At 44.9% G+C, this 20000-nt stretch overlaps 1 protein-coding gene across 1 annotated transcript in view; it reads left to right on the forward strand.

Moving 5' to 3' along the window:
- The window catches only part of LOC135112730 (plexin-B-like), a 420239-nt gene that overhangs the window by 114653 nt on the left and 285586 nt on the right, over positions 1-20000 (forward strand). Inside the window, 1 exon segment of the mRNA XM_064027486.1 lies at positions 16173-16349. Coding sequence (XP_063883556.1) covers positions 16173-16349 — 177 coding nt within the window.

Raw genomic sequence — 20000 nt, forward strand, 5'->3', positions numbered from 1 at the left:
ATTCTTTTTTTCCTTGTTTTCTCTTTTTCTTTTCCTCCAGTTTTTTTCCCCAGTCTATTTATCCTTCTTTCGATTTTCTTTTTGTATTTTCCTTCTTTTCCTCCGTTCTTTTTCTTCTATCTCCATCCTTTCTTTGGCAGTTTTTCTTGTTTTCTCTTCCTCATCTTTCCTCCAGTTCCTTCATTTTCACCCTTCTTTTCCTCTCTGTTTTATAATCTTCCTTACTCTACTTTTCTTTCATTCCAATTCTTTTTCCTTGCATTTTTTATACCTTTTTTAGTGTTCTCTTTCCTTCTTTTCCATTTGTTCTTTTCCTTCATTTCCATTCTTCCATCAGTCTCTTTATTTCCCTCATTTTTCTCTCTTTCTGTTCTTTTCTCTTCAGTCTTCTCATTTATCCTCCTCTTCCTTCCCTGCTGTCTCCACCTTCCACTCCTTCGCTCATAATCTATCTTCCTCCTTCCTATTTCATCTCCCTCTCTTTATCGTCTCCCTTGCAGTTTCTCCTTCATTTAATGCCATCTTTTAGTATCTCATCATTCATCAACCCTCTTCCATCTTTAACCTATCATCTTTTATCCCCTCATCTCCATCTTATCACTGCGTCCTTCCCTCACCCTCTCCCTCATCTCCCCTCACCCTTTCTCCTCCCCACCTTTTATCCTCTCATCTCCATCTTATCACAGCATCCTTCGCATTACAGTCCCCTCCTCATCTCTCCCCACCCTCACTCTCGTATCGTGAGTATATTTAATCTTTGCACTATAAGTTAGGGCGAGAAATTAAGAGAATGTCTATTAGAGGGAGCTGGCAGGTGCAGGTTAATTACTCTCTGGCAGGTGTGGTATTTTGCAGGTACTTGCCATTGTATCTCAGGTATTAGCGTGATTGAGAAGGTTTTTCATCGTTTGCCTTGTTTGGATAGTTCATTTTTTCATTATCTTGTATTTTTTTTTTCAGTTTGGTTTATTTATTTTTTTGGGTGTTTTTTTTTCATTATTTTTTGGTATGTTTTGTGTGATTTTTTTTTAGGGGGTGTTGTTCGTTTGTTTGTTTGTTTGTTTGTTTGTTTGTTTGTTTGTTTGTTTGTTGTTTCGTCTGCATGTTTTATTTCTTTATTTTTTTCTCTCTCTGTTCTTGTGTTGTCCTGTTTTCTTCCCCTCACTTTTGTGTTTTGTATTTGTTTTGCCTAACTTTCTTTTTTTTTTCTTTCTCTCGCTCTACCTTTTTCATTCTTTGCTTTCTTCACATTCGTCTTTCTTTCCATGTGTCTTTTTCCCCCGTTCTTTCTTTGCCTAGTTTTCTTTATTTTTTTCTCTTCCCCTTCCTCCTGTCTCTCTTCCTCTGTTTTTCATCCGTTTGTTTGTTTGTGTACTTTGTTTTTCTCTCTCTCTCATGCCTTCTTTCTCTCTCTCTCTATCTTCACTTGCATTATTGACACTTTTTCCTTTGTTTTCATTGTCTTCTAAATTTACAGGCGTTTCGAATTTATTTGGTTGTATCTTTCTTTCCTTTTCTTTATTCCCGTTCTGTCTTGTCATTCTAATTTTACGGCTGTTCCAATCACACTTATTCTTCCTTCCATCGTTTCCTTCGCCATTTCTTCACTTCTTTTACTGTTCGTCCTTTTTAGTGTTTACTTCACTTCTTCTTTTGCTCTTTGTCCTTCTCTTTTCCTATTCTTCTTTGCCTTTTCACTTCCTGCTTCTTTTTTCCTTTAGTCCCTTTTTTTTTGCTTTCATTTCTACTCTCCTTAATTACCTTCAACTTCCCTTTATTTCCCCTTTTTAACGTCTGTCCTTGATTTTCCCTTACTTTCTTCACCTTTCCCTTTACTTCCCCATCCCATCTTGCCATTGCTTCACTTCCTCTCTTCCTCATCGTCTTTCTAGTCTTCCCTTCAGTTCCCTCGTTATTCCTTCTCTCTCCTCTCTTTCTCCATCCGCTCCTCGTCTCCGCCAGCCTTGGATTTATGGCTCCAGGCTCGGCGGCTCCTCATGTCTCCTCGTCTCACCATAAAACTAACGAATCAGAGACTAGAAGGCCATAAAGACGACGTAACCCACTTGTCCCAATCAGTCTTGCGTTATGTTTCGCTGCAGAATTAGTCTTTCAGTCCCTCAGTGCCTCCCTCAGTCCTTAGCCCCTTTCAGCTCCCCAGTAACCCAGTCTGGTTTCTGCCTTTAACCTCTTACCCTATTTCTGTCCTACTGTGTGTGTATGTGGGCCTCTCTCTCTCTCTCCCTCTCTCTCTCTCTCTCTTTCCCAGCCGCTCACAAGGCATATAGAAGTGTCCGGGTGTTCGGTGTGGGTTTTTTAGTGACTGTTAGTGCTCGTAAGTCCCACCCAGTTCTGCCCAGTCTCGCTTTTGGTACTGTTTTCAAGTCTGACTTCTAAATATTTCCCTGCTCCACCTCTTGCATTTAACAGGTTGTAGTGGATGTTGCTAGGGTTTCAGAGGGTGTTTTAGTGGTTCTAGTGATGGTCTGACAAGGATTCTACATCACCAGTAGGGAAAACACGTGAAAATCTGAATAATTATCTTTGTGGCCCTTGAAACTAGTGAAGAGAGAACAAAGTGGTTATGAATACGCCACTAGATTTTTCATTGGTGTTTTTGTGAATATTCTTCTTCTTATGTTCTGGCGAGATTGGCAAGGAGTCTACTTTACCGATAGGGAAAGCACTTATAAAAACCCGAGGAATCATCTCTGTGGCAAATGAAAGTAATTCTGTGAGAGAAGGAAGCATTTAACACTTTTCCTGCTAGGGTAATTTGTATAGCTTCCCCCTCATTACCATAACCACTCTATGACATTTCCTCCCACTTTACACCCACATCCAAGCATTACACTGACCAAAAATAACTAGATCTATCCTTTAAACCCTCTCTCTCTCTCTCTCTCTCTCTCTCTCTCTCTCTCTCTCTCTCTCTCTCTCTCTCTCTCTCTCTCTCTCTCTCTCTCTCTCTCTCTCTCTCTCTCTCATCGATGCTCAAAGATTCCATTGCTTAGTGCTGTGAAGTGTTGCAAATCATAGAGAAAGTTAGGAATACGCGTCTCAGTTCATCTCTGGCGGTCGTGATGTAAAGCTGGGGGAAGGTATGGGTGAGGAAGGGTGGGCGAAGGTGCAGGAGGGTGTGAGAGGGTGAGAAAGTGTATGAGAGGGTGCAAGAGGATGGATGGAGGGCTTGGAAAGGTGCAGGAAGATGTGTGAGGGTGTAGGAGAGTGTGAGAAGGTGCAGGAGGGTTTGGGAGGGTGCAGGCAGGCAGGTGAGAGGTTGCTGGGGGCAGATGCGTGCGTGGGGACATGAACAACAACACAATTAGGCAGTGGCGAGTTACGTCCATACACTCGGGTCTTGCTTTAATTAAACACTATTGTTGTACGTCTCGCGGCATTTATTTCCAGGTGTGAGAATGAGGAAGAGGAGAAGGAGGAGGAGGAGGAGGAACAGGAAGGAGGCTGTAGTAGTGGTTGTAGTAGCAGTAGTGGTGAGGATATAGGAAGAGGAGAAGATGATGATGTAGGGGAAGAACGAGGGAGAAAGTAGTAGTAGTAGTAGTAGTAGTGGTGGTGGTGGTGATGGTGGTGGTGGTGGTGTAAATATAGGAGGAGTAGGAAGAGGAAGACGTACTGAAGGTAGAGGAGGAGGAGAGACGATGTTGCAGTAGAAGTAATAGTAGGAGTTGTGGAGTATATATAGGAGAAGGAGGAGGAGGAGGAGGAGGAGGAGGAGGAGGAGGAGGAGGAGATAGTTGTTGTTGGTAGTAGTGTAGGAGGAGGAGGAGGAGAATATTCACGGGTTTGGAATAGGATTAACATAACTCCCGGGAAGGAAATGAGAGTACGTCGTCCATTGGCGTAACTCGAGAGAGAGAGAGAGAGAGAGAGAGAGAGAGAGAGAGAGAGAGAGAGAGAGAAAGTAGGACTCTTCCCGCACGTTACTCGCCACACCTCTCGGATTCCTAATCTAAGTTTTACACCGAAAGTCGGACAGAACACACTTCACCCCCCTCTCTCTCTCTCTCTCTCTCTCTCTCTCTCTCTCTCTCTCTCTCTCTCTCTCTCTCTCTCTCTCTCTCTCTCTCTCTCTCACCGAAACTCTTAATCTGATGCTCTGAATTATAAAGGAGAAAGAAAAAAAAAAGATAAAAAGCAAACAACACACACACACACACACACACACACACACACACACACACACACACACACACACACACACACACACACACACACACACACACACACACACACACACACACACACCACCCCCACCACCACCACCAATACGGCCTTACCTGCTCCAGACAGTTTTATTTTTATTTATGCTCGATTTATTTTGCTCAGGCTAAAAGGAAGGGAGGTACTGATTTACCGGCCCACCTCATAACTCCCTGACCTCGTGCTGGGGGTCATGAGCGGCCCTGGTACACGGGAGAGTAAAGAGAAGTGTAGGGGGATGTAGGAGTGAGCGGGAAAGGACTGTAGAACTGGGTCTTTTGTTGGGGGTAGACTGGGAGAAGGGGAGAAAGGTTTGGTGGTGTGGATGGTGTTAGTAAAGGAAGGAAGGAGTAAAGAGAGGAGGAATATGGATGTGAGAGAGAGAAAGAGAGAGAGGTGGGGAAAAAAAGGAATGCGAGAGGAAAAGGAGGAGAAAGGTCGGTTGTGTTAAGGTATAAGGAAGGGAAAAAAAGGAGTAAAAAGATGCTTGAAGGAAAATGGGTATGAGAAAGGAAGAGAGGGGGAGAGTGGGGTGTACGGAAAGGTTTAAAAAAATGAAGAAAAATTAAGGAATGGCATGAAGAAAGATGTGTGTGAAAGAAAGTAAAGGAAAAAGAGAGAGGAGTAAAGAGAGACATGAAGGAAAGTGGATGCGGGAGAGAGAAAAGGAGGAGGAAGAAGGTGTGAGAAAGGGAAAAAAGGAATAAAGAGAAGCATGAAGGAAGATACGTGTGAAAAAGGAAAGTGGATGGGAAAGTGAAAGGAAAGTGGAAGTGTTGTGTAGATGGTAAAAAGAAGGGAAAGAAAATGTAAATAAAGGCGTGGAAGAATATGGGTGTGAGAGAAAGGAGAGGAGGAACAGGAATAGGAGGAAAAATTGTGAGATGTAGAAGGTGTAAGGAAGAAGTGAAGGAATAACGAAGTGCGTGGAGAAAGATGGAAGGAGGGAGAGGAGTGAAGGAAAGAAAGAATGTTTAGACTTGAAAGACCAAGGAAGAGAAGATGAAACAGAGAGAAAAGAGCAGGATGAGGCCAGAGCAAAGATTGAGGGAACAGAGAAAGAAGGAGTGTTAGGAAGTAAAATAAATAAGTAAATAAATAAAAAGGGAGGGAGTAAAGGAGTTAGGGAGGGAGTGAGGAAGGAATGTAAGCAGGTTCTGATGCGGCAGTCGAGGCTACGACAGGTAAATCTGTGAAGGTAATCCCTTAGACCAGGTGTGAAAAAGTGAGAGAGAGAGAGAGAGAGAGAGAGAGAGAGAGAGAGAGAGAGAGAGAGAGAGAGAGAGAGAGAGAGAGAGAGAGAATGAACGTGGTCATAAAATTCTTGAGAACAAAATTTGAAAGAAAAAAGAAAAAAAAGTAAGGAAGAAAGGTAAAAAATAGCAGCATTATACTAAAAAGCAAGTGACAGTATTAGGAAAAGTGAGAGGAAAGAATGAGGAGCTAAGAGACGCGACAAAGTAAAAGAGAGGGTGAGGTAAGAAAGGACGAGAGAGAGAGAGAGAGAGAAAAAAAAAAAGACGTGAGAGAAAAAAGTCAGAGGAAATTGCTATCTGAGGGAAAAAATGGAATGAAGGAGATAAAAGTGGGGGAAGGAAAGGAAGGGGAAAAAAGGGGAAGGAAGCTGAAAGGGGATTAGAGACGTGAAAATGGCGTTTTATGAGGAACAGATTTTTGATGTGAGGTAGTGACACACACACACACACACACACACACACACACACACACACACACACACACACACACACACACACACACACACACACACACACACACACACATACTGTTCTTTATTTATGGATGGGTTAGGTTAGGTATGTGTGTGTGTGTGTGTGAGAGAGAGAGAGAGAGAGAGAGAGAGAGAGAGAGAGAGAGAGAGAGAGAGAGAGAGTAATTTGAGATAGATATACATAGTTTTAATCTCTCTATCTCCTCCTTCACGCTCTCGACTTCCCCTTCTCCCCTCACTTACCCTCCTCTCCCCTCCCCTTCCCCTCCTCTTCCTGTATTTACTCACTCTCAACTTGCGCTACACCTCTCCCCCTCCCTTCCTCCCCCACTCTCCCTCACCCTTACTTGTGAAACCACCACCTCTCCCCTCCCTCCCTCCCTCCCTCACTGTACTCTCCCATCCTCTCACCTTAAAAATTTCCCCTCTCACTTCCCTGCCCATTCTTACCTTCTTCATTTCCTCTTCCTGTTTCCTCATCGTTATCTTTTCCATTCTTCTTTCACTCTTTCCTTCTTCCTTTCTCTTATTCCCCTTTCCTCCCCTTTCCTTGTCTCCTGTCCTCGTCTTCCCAATCTCTACTTCCCTTCCTATTAATTTCCCGTCTTTCATTCTACTTTTTCTCCTTCTCTCCCCCTCTCTTCTTCCCTTTTCTCTCCTTTCCTCCCCTTTGCTTCCCTCCCCTCCTCTTCTTTCTCTCCATTTCCATCCATTTCCCGTTTTTTTCAGTTTATTTTTTTCCCTCCCCTTCTTTAGACACCCCTCCTGTTCCCTCCCTCCCCCATCTCTCCTCCCCTGGCTCAAGCTCAGTTGCCGTGTAGTGCGTGGCGGATCAGCCTGGATTAGTTGGCTCCAGCGTGGATTAGGAGCCCTTTTCCTCCCCCTAATCCCCCTCACCCCCACCCCTTCCCCTCTTTCTCACAGTACCGCTTCCCCCTACCCCCCTGTTATTAAATCACCTGGTATGCCTGGTTTGTAGCGCGCGAGGGCGGACACACACACACACACACACACACACACACACACACACACACACACACACACACACACACACACACACACACACACACTACTGCCCTCACCCATCCCTTCATCCTTCTCTTTCCCTTCTTTCTCCTTCACTCCTTCTTCCTCCTTCCTTCTTTCACTTCCTCTTCTCCTCATCCTCCCCTTCTTCTTTTCCCCCCTCTTTCCCTTCACTCCTTCCCATTCCCTTCCTCTTTTTCCCTCCTTCCCTTCCTCCTCTCCTTTTCCTTCCCTCCCCATATCCTCACCAGCCAATACCATCATTTCGCCTTTTCTTCCCTCATCTAACACATCGTTCACTTTTTTTTTTTTTTTTTTTATCCCTAGGTTCGGTTTTTCTCTCCTGTAGAAGGGCTGGTGGGGTGACGACACGGTGACAGGAGTGGTGTTCGGGGAGATAAGAAAAGTAATGGGAATCTTAGGGAGACTAATTACTGATAGGGTGGCAGAAGGAGGAGGAGATGGCGGTGGTGGTGTAGGAAGGAGAGAAAGGAAGGTTAGATCAGTTATGATTAAATACTTAAAAAAAAAAAAAAAAAACTTGGAGGAGGAGGAGATGGTGGTGTAGGAGGAAGGAGAGAAGGGAAGGTTAGATCAGAGAGATATGATAAAATACAGAAAAAAAAATTCTTGGAGGAGGAGGAGGAGGAGGAGGAAAAATAAAGTTAGGTCAAAATACATCAATATTAAGGCATCTAATATAATCAAATACTAGAACACCTTCAATTTCCTATAGATGATTACAATAGTTCACGTTTTTTTATTTTGATTTGAGTTCGGATTTTCGTGACTGTTTTATCTGGAATTATCCGGAATAGGCTGGAATTGTGCGGACTGGAAACAAAAAGGCATTAAAGACCTGGACACGTCTGGAATACCCTGGAATTGCCTACTTTTCCTAATTGTCTTATATGTAATGACCCGAAATCAGCTGGAATAGTTTGGGTCTGAAATAACCTGCATTCAAAATCTGGAATCTAAATTTGTACCGACTCATTTTGTTTTGTGACCTGGAATGACCTGGAATGGCCTGGAATGATTTGGACATGAAATATACAGGCATTAAAGAATCTGGAATAGTGTAGACATGGCTTGTGAATGTCCTAATTTTGCCCTCTCTGGAATTATCTGGAGTGCTCGTCTTTTCTGCAATGATATGGAATGACCTGGAATCATTTGGACTTAAAATAAACAAAATTAAAAGAATCTGGAATAATCTGAGCATGGCTTGTGAATTTCCTTATCTTGCCTTGTCTGGAATGAAATGAAATAATCGCCTTTTCTGGAATGACTTTAAATCATTTGGACTTTAAACAGCCATCAAAGAATCTGGAATAGCCTGGACATGGACAGTGAATGTTGTTATCCTGCCGTGTCTGGAATACTAAAAAATGGCCAGCAGTTCTATTGACTCAACACACACACATACACTAAAGGCCCATTATTCTGAGATGGGAAGACTATGAAGACACCATTAGACGAAAATCAGCTAGAGTGGCTTGGGTGGTCACGGCGGCTTAGAGACTGAGGGAGTTTGGACAAGCGGGGAACAGTTGGGGTGGACGCGGCCTGGAATGGGAGCGGCTTAGAGGCCTGGGAGTGGCGCTGGAGAGGCGTATGCACTGGTTTACCGAGATGAGTGACAGGCCTCCCCTTATTTAAATTTGGGCTTTGGGGGAGTCAATCCTTAATTTAGAGCACTGTTTGCCTGGGAGATGGCAGGGATGAGGGCGAGGGCGAGGTAGAGGGGAGGGAAGGTGAGGGGAGTCAAGGGTCACGGAGAGGGGTAGGGAAGTAGGCTGAGGGAGACTTTAATACCCTTATTCAATTCACGGAGGCCTATAGACTTTAGGGACCCAGAGGGGGAAGGGGACGAGTTTGAGGGGAAACATACATCTCTTACCCCTCTTCTTCCTACCCTCATCCTGAGACAAAGGGGGAAAAAACGTGTATTTGGAACGAGGAGGAGGAAACACAAAAGGGAGCCGAGGGAACACAAAGGAGGAACAAGCAGCAGCAGATGTCTTGGTCCTAATAGGCCTGTTTGTGGGGACTGACAAGTTTAAAAAAAAAAAAAAAAGGATGAAAATGAAGAGTTGAGTGTTCCTGACTAAAGCAAGAATGAATACAAATGAGGAATAAGCAGCAGCAGATCTGTTGGTTCTTAAGGAGCTGTTTGCGGAGACTTTCTGATAAAAACTGAGAGAAATACAATAGCAAAAAAAGAAAAAAAGAGAAAAGAGGAAGAAGTTTGAGAAAGGTAGAGACAGACAAGAAAACAAACAACTAAGTGATGAAACGAAAAAAGATGTGTTGAATAAGTGAAGAATGAAAGGAAGAGAAGGGGAAGATGTGATGTATATGGTGAATGGAGAAGCGTAAAGAAGGAAAGAAGAAGCAAGAAAGAGGAGGAAGAGTAAAGTATAAGGGAGGAAGAGAGAGGCAAGGAGGAGAAGGAGGAGGAGAAGACATGGTAATAACATACAGAAGAGTATAAGGAAGGAAGGGAGAGGCGAGGAAGGAGGAGGAGGAAAAGGAGGCATATGGAGAATTGTAAGAAAGGAAAGAAAAGGAAAGAAGGACGAGGAGGAGGAGGAGGAGGAGGAGGAGGAGGAGGAGGAGGAGGAGGAGGAGGAGGAAGCGTATAGAGAAGTATAAGGAAAGAAAGGAATGGAAAGAAGGAGGAGAAGGAGGCTTAGTAGAGATGGCGTATGGAGGAGGAGGAGGAGGAGGAGGATGCGTACAGAGGAGTTTAAGGAAGAAAGGGAGAGGCAAAGAAGAGGAGGAAGAGGAGGAGGAAGAGTATAGAGGAGTGTAAGGAAGGAAGGAAGGGAGAGGCAAAGAGGCAAGGAGGAGGGTGGTGGTGGTGGTGGTGGCGGTGGTGGTGGTGGTGGCGTGTGAGTCGCGGGAATCGTAAATGGGCAGCGATGACACTTGGGTGGACGGGAGTAAACACGGGCCGCAGGAATTAGGCTTGGGGGCGACGCGACGAGGGCGCTTCAAGGAGGCTGCGATGACGATCAGAATAAATTATGGAGATGTAGGGTTTGGTTGCCAGAGAGAGAGGGAGAGGGAGAGAGAGAGGGAGAGGGAGAGAGAGAGGAAGAGGGCTGGATTGAGATTCGTTGGCAAGCAGTACGAGTATATATCTTCTTCACCTCTCCTCCTACTCTTCTTCCTTTACCTCCTCCTCCTCCTCCTCCTCCTCCTCCTCCTCCTCCTCCTCCTCCTCCTCGTGTTGACTCAGGCCGGGCGTATGTGTTATTCCACCGCTATAGCAGAAAATTGCGTAGGTTTGCGTACCGGTCTGCAAGGGAGAGCATGATTTTATAGCATTCTTTTCTCCCTTTTTGATGTATGGTACCTCCCTTCCCTCCTTCATCTTCCTCTTCCTCTTCTCCAGTCGCTCTCTTGTCTCTCTCCTGTTTTCTGTTCTTGTTTTTTTTTTTCGTTTTCATTTTCGTCTTTCCGTTTGTTTTTGTTTCGTTTTCAATTTCCTCGTTTCTTTGTCTCTTATTTTCAATTCTTCTGTTATCCTTTATTGTTTTATCTTAACTTTTTTAGCTTTTATTTATTTATTTATTTTATTTATTATCATTATTATTATTATTTTTATTTGTTTATTATTTTCTTTATTAGGGATTGATGTTTGACAGACAGTGGATATTTATTACTACCATTGTTACTGTCTTTTCTTCAATGTTATTTTCTTGTCAGAATCTTCCTTTTTTTTTTTCTCTTCCTTTCCTTATCCTATTTCCTTGTTTCTAGTTTTTTTTTTTTTACTGATATAATTTTATGTTTAATCTTTGCTTTGTTAGTTTTTGTTATATTTTTTTCCCTTCCTTTGTTCCATTATTCTCTTCTTTCAATATTTTTCCCTTCCTTTGTTCCATTCTTCTCTTCTTTCATCCTTTTTATCTTAACATTCATCCTTGCTTCCCTCCTTAGAATTCTTTCGTCCTTCCTTTCATCCTTCTTTCCCTCCTTTCCTTCTCCTTCTATTCTTCGTATCTTTCTATCTTTCCTTCCTTCGTTCCTTTCATCATTTCTTGTATCCTTTATCTCACTCAATCTTTCACACGTCCCTCCTTCCTTCTTTCCTTCCTTCCTTCCTTCCTTCCTTCCTTCCTTCCTTCCTTCCTTCCTTCCTTCCTTTTTTCCTTCTATTCTTCCTGTCTTTCAGCTTTCCTTCCTTCCTTCCTTCCTTTCTTGTATCCTTTCTCTCACTCAACCTTTCACACTTTCATCCTCCCTCCCTCCTTCCTTCCCCCGTCTCTCCCTCCCTCCTTCTAGTGAGTGTTTGCCGTTCCTAGATTCAATTCCTTCTTGCACGCCAGCCCTCCTTCAGAACTCAACTTTCGTGACACCCTTGGGCTCCTCCACGCCTTCTTATCCATTTATCCTCGTCCATTCCCTCCCTTTGTAGCTTATTTGCCCTTTTTACTCCCTCCTTTAATCGATCTAAGCGTTCCTTTCTCCTCCTCAACTCCTCCTCGCTCCTCGCTTCTCCTTTCCCTTGTTTCATCTTTGTTTTCCTAATTTAATATCGCGCCCTGTCACTGTTTCTCTTCTGTCTCTGATCTCTTACCATCAAACCGCTACCATCTCTTCTTTCATCTTCGTATCTCTCTCTCTCTCTCTCTCTCTCTCTCTCTCTCTCTCTCTCTCTCTCTCTCTCTCTCTCTCTCTCTCTCTCTCTCTCTCTCTCTCTCTCTCTCTCTCTCTCTCTCTCTCAGCCATCCATCCCCTGAACGACAGCCACCAGAAAGGGTTCACTCCGGGGAAGAGGGAGAAAAAATCCTTCCACAAGAACGAAGTGTCAACAAAACCTTCACATCCCGAGGACCTGCAAACCTCCTTCCTACCCTCCCTCCCTCTCCGTCCTTCCCTTCCTTCCCTCTCACCATCTCCTTTCCGCTTCCTTCTGTCCTTCTCTGCGTTTCCATCTTTATCCTCAGTTATATTTCCTTTTTTTCTCTCTCTCCTTATTTCCAGACTCATCTTCCTTTTTCTTCCTTCTTTTCCCTTCCTCTTCTTACCTCCTTCTCCCCTATCTCTTTCTTCTTTCTCTGCATTTCCTTTTCCTTTACTTTGTTTTACTTTCTCCCCATTTCTCTCTTCCAATCTTTTCCTCCCTCTCCTTCCTTCTATTTCCTTCCTTTCCTTCCAGTCTCTCCCTTCCCTCTTCTTTTCCTTCCCTCCTTCTTCCTCTCTTCTTCCTCTTTCCCGCTTGTGTCTCTCCTTCCAGTCTCACCTTCGTTACCTTCAATAAAGAGGGAAAAAGAGAAAGAAAGAAAGAAGAAAAAAGAGGTTAAATAATTGTATGGACGCGTTTGTAAATGGATGAGTTTTTGCGTATTTTTCTAGTTATATTTTCTTTATTTTTATTTTATTATTTTTTTTGATGGGGAGGGAAAAGTTTCTGTTCATATTTTTTTCTTGTTGTGTTTGCTTTTGTGTTCTCTTTTGTGTGTTAGTTTGTTGAGATGCTTCTTGTTCAAGTTGATTTTGTGCTGTTTGTTTTTGGTTCCGTGTGGGTGTGCGGTTGAGAGAGAGAGAGAGAGAGAGAGAGAGAGAGAGAGAGAGAGAGAGAGAGAGAGAGTGAGAGAGAGTTATAGGAAGAATGGTGCATGGTGGTGATGGTGGTTTTGGAAGTGTCGAGAGAGAGAGAGAGAGAGAGAGAGAGAGAGAGAGAGAGAGAGAGAGAGAGAGAGAGAGAGAGAGAGAGAGAGAGAGAGAGAGAGAGAGAGAGAGAGAGAGAGAGAGAGAGAGAGAGAGAGAGAGAGAGAGAGAGAGAGAGAGAGAGAACGGGGGAGGGAGTCAGGGAGGTGGAGGAGGAAGACCAATATTTGCAAGGTAAAGAGTGTGGAGTCCTCGCCTTGCACGCACGCACGCACGCACGCACGCACAGTCACACACACACACACACACACACACACACACACACACACACACACACACACACACACACACACACACACACACACACACACACACACACACACACACACACACACACACACACACACGCCCAGTGATTGGTATAGTGATGAAGTTAATGAGGCGAGAGAATAGCGATGTGGAGGAGTGGATGAAAAAGGTGGAAGGACGAGTAGATAGGCATTGAGTAGGGCCGAGGAGGTCAGGTAAGATGAGGAGGAGCTTTGGGGATCGGCGGGAGGTGGAGTGGGCAGGTGGAGAAGGTGGAGGTGGTGGTGGAGGTGGAGTGAACGGGTGGTCGTGACAACTTAAGTGGGTGTCTGCGTGTAAGCATTAGTCGCCTGGTGGGCTGGGGAGGATATTACCATAATGGGCAGGGTGTGGCAGCAAGGAACCACCACCCCTACACCCCAAAAACACCCCCACAACACCCCACTCCTCCCCTCCTCTCCCCGATTCATCACCCCTTCCCCGCCCCCTCACATCCCATCATTGCGGTTATTTTCAGTATATTCACCTCTTTCTTGCCCTTCTACACCCCAAAACATCCCACAACACCCTTACCCTAACCGTCACCCCTTCCTCGCCTCTTCACATCCCCTCACCGCGGTTAAGTATATTCACCCTCTACCTTGCCTAAGTTAACCTGTGTCTGTTTCCGAACCATCACTACCACAAGTACCCTTCCCCACCCCTTCCCTTCTTCTTCATCCCCATCACCCCATCACGCCTTCCATAACCCCGTCTGCAGTCATGTTAGCGGGAGGCCGAGTTACTTGGTAGACGTTTTTTTTTTGGATTTGTGTAAAATTTGGTGTGCACGTGTGTTTGTTTCATTAAGACGTTCATTACTTTGGGAGAAAAAAATATTTCACACGCCGCAAATATTATGCCACCTCATCCTGAACCAAAGTTAATCTGTGCATCTCGCCGAAACACCCCATAGCACCCCATCACCCGTCACCCGTCACCCATCACCTCCTTCACCCGAATCCATACCCACTGTACCATTCCACATGTCACTGCGGCCATTAAGTACATTCATCTCTTTCTGTACCTATCTCCTAACTTACAACACAAAACAACCCAAAACACACCAAAACACCAGAAAACATTGCCACAACTACCTGTCCATACCCCACAACACCACAACACCACACCACAACACCGCTTTCTCATCCGCACCACCTCATAACTCCCGTCATTGTAAGTATATTACCCCATCCTACACCCTCCCCCTCCCACACACCACCACCCTCATCACTGCGGTCATTTTAAGTATATTCACCTCTTCCTAGGCCAAAGTGAACCTGTGCTTGTCTCCGGGCGATGGCGGTCGTTAGCTAATTAGGAACAGGGATGCTGCGTCACGCCTTGCTTGTCTTGGGTCGTTATGAGGCGATGGAGCAGGGGAGGGGGAGGAGGGCAGCTGGGGATGGCAAGGGGGCAGGGTTGGTGGGGGTGTACGTGGATTGAAGCGGGGGGAGGAGGGGAAAGGGTGTTGTGGGAGGAGTGAGGCAGTGGGGTTGGAGAAACAGGGTGGGAGTGAGTGAGGGAGGGGAGATGACGTGAGGGTGATGGGAGGGGAAGGGTAGGGTAGGTGAAGTGAAGGAGTGAGGCAGTGGGGTTCAGGTAGGGAGATGAGGGAGGGGAGGGAAAGGGTAGGTGGTGTGTGTGTGTGTGTGTGTGTGTGTGTGTGTGTGTGTGTGTGTGTGTGTGTGTGTGTGTGCTGAAGGTTGTCTGTGATTGATAGTGTCATTTGGATTCCCAATACGAGACATAACCATTGTGGCTACAGTGTTGTCCTTCACTCCTCCTCCTCCTCCTCCTCCTCCTCCTCCTCCTCCTCCTCCTCCTCCTGTCATTCCCATCCTCCACCCACCACTACCACTTTCCATGACCACTTTCCCTTACATTCCCTACCACATTATTTTCCATTTTCCCCTCACACACATTTTACTTTTCCCTCTCACTTCCCCTCGCTCTCTTTCTCTCTGTCCTCCCACAATTCCTTTAATTTTTCCGCCTTAATCTCTTCCTTACGGCACTATTTCCCTCCTCTTCCCTTCCTTCCATTCTTTCTTTCTTTATCTTACACGTAAAGCGACTTGGGAACTTAAGAATCAAACCTAAGATGTTACTGTCATTCTTCACCACTACCACCACCACCACCACCATCACAGAGGAGGAGGAGGAGGCGCCACTTCCATGTAACTCCATTAGCGCCTAGTGAAGTGACGTCAGAGTGTAAACAGACTAATGACATTTTGGGAAGCGCGTGTCACTTCTTGGCGTCAGATAATGGTATACTAATTGAACTGATTGTGTTACTGGTGTGTCGCGTGTGCGTATGTATGTATGTATGTGTGTGTGTGTTGTTGTTCCAGAGAGAGAGAGAGAAAGATGGGGGTGTTGTTATTCATGTAAGTTAAATAGTAAAAAAATAGAGATAGCAAGGAAGTGGTCTCAGTGTGGGTGATGGGGAGTGGGTATGGGGGATGTTAGGGGGTTTTATAGGAGCAGTTATTGTGTTTTGGTGGTTCAGGAGAGGGGTAGAGGGGGTTCTGGTAGCGGGAGGGGAGAAGTGGTGGAGGGTGGGAGGAGGGAGGAATGAAAGGGAGGGAATGGAGTTGTGAAATGGAGGAAGGTGATATGGACCAGGAATGAAAATATGAAAAAGACTGTGTGTGTGTGTGTGTGTGTGTGTGTGTGTGTGTGTGTGGTGAAGCTGATCCAGGTTAAATGATGTATACACAATGAATATTAACCAATACTCTTTAAATGCCAAGCTTCACCACTACAGGCCAAGAACCCGCTGCCCCCACACACGCTCCTCTCATATCTATTCTCCTCCTCCTCTTCTTCTTCTTCCTTCTCCTCCTCCTCTTCCTCTTCCTCCTGTTCTGCTCGTCTTCCCTGTTTTTTTTTCTTCTTCTTCTTGTGCTTTATTGCATTTGGTGTGTTTTGTTTTCGTTTTCTCGTTTTAGTTTTCTTGTTTCTTCTTGTTTCTTCTTGTTCTTCCTCATTTGTCTTCTTCTTCGTCTTCTTTTTAGTTATTGCTTTGGACACTACTACTACTACTACTACTACTACTACTACTACTACTACTACTACTACTACTACTACTACTATTACTATTACTACTACCATCATAAAAATAATAGTAATAATAATAGTAATAATAGTAATAATAATAACACCAACAACAACAACAATAATAACAATACCACTCTCTCTCTCTCTCCTTCAGACCATGGGAAACATCTACAACTTCTGTGAGGTCGGCCTGAAGGTGTCCGGTGTGTCCCCCATCCACGCCGGCGCCGCCCTCGCGTACAAGAACGTGAGTCTGAGCGCCGTGCAGTCCGCCGTCACCGCCCACCACACCTTGCTCTTCATGGGCACCACCACGGGCACGCTGAAGAAGGTAAGGAAAGGCTGGAAGTGTGTTGATGTTGCTTTATCTTAATTTATACTTTGTTGTTAATTTTTTCTTTTCTCTTTTTTTTGGGGGGGGGTGGGGGAGGGGTGTATATGTGTTGTTTCTGGTTTCTTTCTTTCTTTTTTTTTCTTTTTTGTCTTTCGTTACTTTTCTCTCTCTTACGAAGGAAGATTGTAAGATTGCTTCTTATGATTTTTCCTTCGTCACTATTTTTTTTTTTTTATTTGGTAGGGTTGTGTGTTATTCCTAATTTATTTCTCTCGTTTTTTTCTTTCTATTTCTTTCTTTTACTCTTTTTTGTTTGGTCTTTTTTACCATTTTTGTAGCTTTTTTTGTTTGAGTGTCACTGGCCAAGGGAAACAAAAAGAGGAAAAAGATCCCACTGAGGTGCCAGTCTATTTTTTTGTTATGCATCTCTCTTTTTACCTTTTCTTATTCATTTTTTTCTTTACTTTTCTAGTATCCCTTTCTCACTTTTTTTTTTCCAGCCATTCGTCTCTTTTACCTCTGTCCTTTCTTTCCTTTTATTCTTTATTTTCTCCATTCTTCTGTTTTCTCCTGCCATTCCTCTTTTTTTCTTCTCGATCCTGACTTTTTTTTTATTTATTCGTCACTTTTTTTATGTTCCATTTCTCGTTTTTCTCATTCCTTACTTTTTTTCCCATGTTCCAATTTCTTTTATTATTTTCTTGGCCGTATAGACACACACACACACACACACACACACACACACACACACACACACACACACACACACACACACACACACTCTCTCTCTCTCTCTCTCTCTCTCTCTCTCTCTCTCTCTCTCTCTCTCTCTCTCTCTCGTTTTCTTTCTCACGCCACGCACTTCTGTATGCAAACGTTTTTTCCTCTTGTTTCTGTTTCAGTCTCGCAAAATATTCCTTTAGACACAAATTTACAGAAAGAAAAGACAAAATAAGAAGAATCCAGCGAAAATATTGAAATGACATTAACTTATTTCCTGCGGGATTCGAGGAGGAAAGGAGGTTTTGCGAACGAGGAAATGAAATAAACTTTTAACGAATATATATACACGACGAGGAGGCAAAGAAGTACGAAAGGGACGAGCGGAAGAAAACGGAAGCGAGGAGGGAATGTAAAGCGACGGAGGACTGAGAAAAAGACAAGTAGGTTAGTCAGTCGTGGAGAAGGGAAGCATAGGTGACCCACATCCCTGCTTGGGGGAAATTGGGTCACCGGCTTGGGATGGGGGAGAGAGATAGGTTGGGTACAAGGAGGAGCAGGAGGAGAACGAGGAAAGGAAGAGGTGAGAGAAGAAGCTTGGAAGGAAGAGGAGAGACAGGGCGTGGTGGGAGAAGGCACGAAGGAAGAGTAAGGGAGGAGAGACGAAGGTTTGGAGGGAAAGGAAGAGATAGGACGGGGTAGAAGGCACGAAGGAAGAGGAAAGGAGGAAGGGAGAAGGGACGAATCTTGAGAGGGAAGGGAGAGATAGAGCGAGGAACGAGTACGAGGAGGAGGAGGAGGAAAGGAAGGAGGTAAGGTCGAAGGTGAGGTAACGGAGGGGAAAAGGGAGGGGAAGGAACCTGTCTCTCTTCCCTGGAGGCACTGGAGCAAGGTCAGACACGGTGCCACGTCACTTCTCTCTTGGCACCTTTCTGGCACCCCCTCCCCCCACAACATGGTCCTCTTATCGGCCCCCGGACCCTGCGGCGCCCTCGCTGATACGGGAGATGGGGGTGTGGGGGGAAGAAGGAGCGTAGGAGGTGAGGAAGTTAGAGAGAGAAGGAAGAGGGGAAGAGGACGAGGTGTGTGGGAGAGGAGGTGAGGATGGGAGAAGTTAGAGAGAGAGAGAGAGAGAGAGAGAGAGAGAGAGAGAGAGAGAGAGAGAGAGAGAGAGAGAGAGAGAGAGAGAGAGAGAGAGATGAGTGAAGATATTTAGGAAGTTGCAGTCGTGATGGGTTGAAACACACGTAACACTGCATTGTGAGCCATACAGATCTTCCAAGGCCGAGGAGAAGGAGGAGGAGGAGGAGGAAGAAGTGGAGGAGTAGGGAGGAGTAAAAAAGTTGGAGAGGAGGAGATAAAACGAGGAGAAGCCGGCCAAAAGAGGAGAGGAGCCCGGGTTATCCTAACAGAGGAGCGTCATCAAAGTTAAGTAGGTGATTAAGGCAGGTGAGGGAGGCAGGTAGTGGCGATGGTGGTGGTGGTGGTGGTGGTGGTGGTGGTCATGCAGGCAGGTGTCCGGTACAAGGCAGGCCGAGGGAGAGAGTGAGAGTAGAATGATAGGCAGGTGTCCGATCTAAGGCTGAGGGAAGGGAGAGAGGGAGAACAGAGTGAGGGTAGAGTGAGAGGAGTGAGAGGCAGGTCAGGGGCATCAACACAGCTCAGGTGTTTCGCGGCAGGAAGCAAGTTCGGGAACGTGCCTTGACTGCATCAGCGGGCACCCCCACTCTCTCTCTCTCTCTCTCTCTCTCTCTCTCTCTCTCTCTCTCTCTCTCTCTCTCTCTCTCTCTCTCTCTCTCTCTCTCTCTCCATTTCTATCATAGCCTCCCTCTTCCTTTCCAGTTCCTCCATCACTCACTTCTCTCTCCTTCCCTCTTTCCTTCTCTCCTTTTCTCCTTCCTTTCCCTCCCTCCCCTCACTCCTTCAGTCTCTTCCCTTACTCTCTTTCCCTCCCACTTTCGTCCCTATCTTCTTCATTCCTTTCATTCTTACTTTGGTCCTTTCTCTCCCTTCTTCCCTCCCTCCTTTCTTCTTCTTTCCCTCCTTCGCGCTCATCAAAGAAGAAAGATTTTTCCTTCGCGCGTAAATGTGACGCCGCGAGAAAAAAAAAAAAAAAAAAAGGAGAAAAAGAAGCCTCCAAGAAATTGATAAAATGATAAGGATTAGATAACAAAAATGCATTCTAAAAAGATGCTACGAGGAAGGTTAGCCTTGAAGGAGGAGGAGGAGGAAGAGGAGGAGGAGGAGGAGGAGGAGGATAAAGATAATGTAAAAAGGAGAAGAGGGAGACAAAAGAGGAGGGAGGGATACAAAGATAGGAGTTTAAAGGTTAGTGAAGAGGAGGAGGAGGAGGAGGAGGAGGAGGAGGAGGAGGAGGAGGAGGAGGACGATGAAGATAAGAATGTTACGATGAAGGGGAGGAGGAGCAGAAGGAAATGAAAGAAAGAGAGAGAGAGAGAGAGAGAGAGAGAGAGAGAGAGAGAGAGAGAGAGAGAGAGAGAGAGAGAGAGAGAGAGAGAGATGAGAAGGGAAGAGCTGGATAGAATATAAGGCTTAAGGAAACAAGGAGGGAAGAGGTAAGACGAGTAAGGGAAAGAGGAAGGAAAGGAAACAGTAATTAAGGAGGAAAAAGAAGGAGAATGCGAGGGGAGGTGTGAGTAAAGAACAACATAAAGACGAGGATGAAGGAAAACAAAGGAAAAGAAAAAAAGGAAAGAGGCGAGAGAGAAGATAGATTTTCCTTTTCCCTTCTTTCCTTCCTTTTTTTCCTTTTTCCTCTCCCTCCTTATTCTAAGTAAGGGGAAATTATTTAACGAGGCAAACAAAGGAGAGTGTGTATTATTGCTATTATTATTATTGCTATTATTATTATTATTATTATTATTATTATTAGTAGTAGTAGTAGTAGTAGTAGTACCATTATTATTA

This window comes from Scylla paramamosain, chromosome 24 (genome assembly GCF_035594125.1).
Source record: "Scylla paramamosain isolate STU-SP2022 chromosome 24, ASM3559412v1, whole genome shotgun sequence".
In the NCBI taxonomy this organism is placed as follows: Eukaryota; Metazoa; Arthropoda; class Malacostraca; order Decapoda; family Portunidae; genus Scylla; species Scylla paramamosain.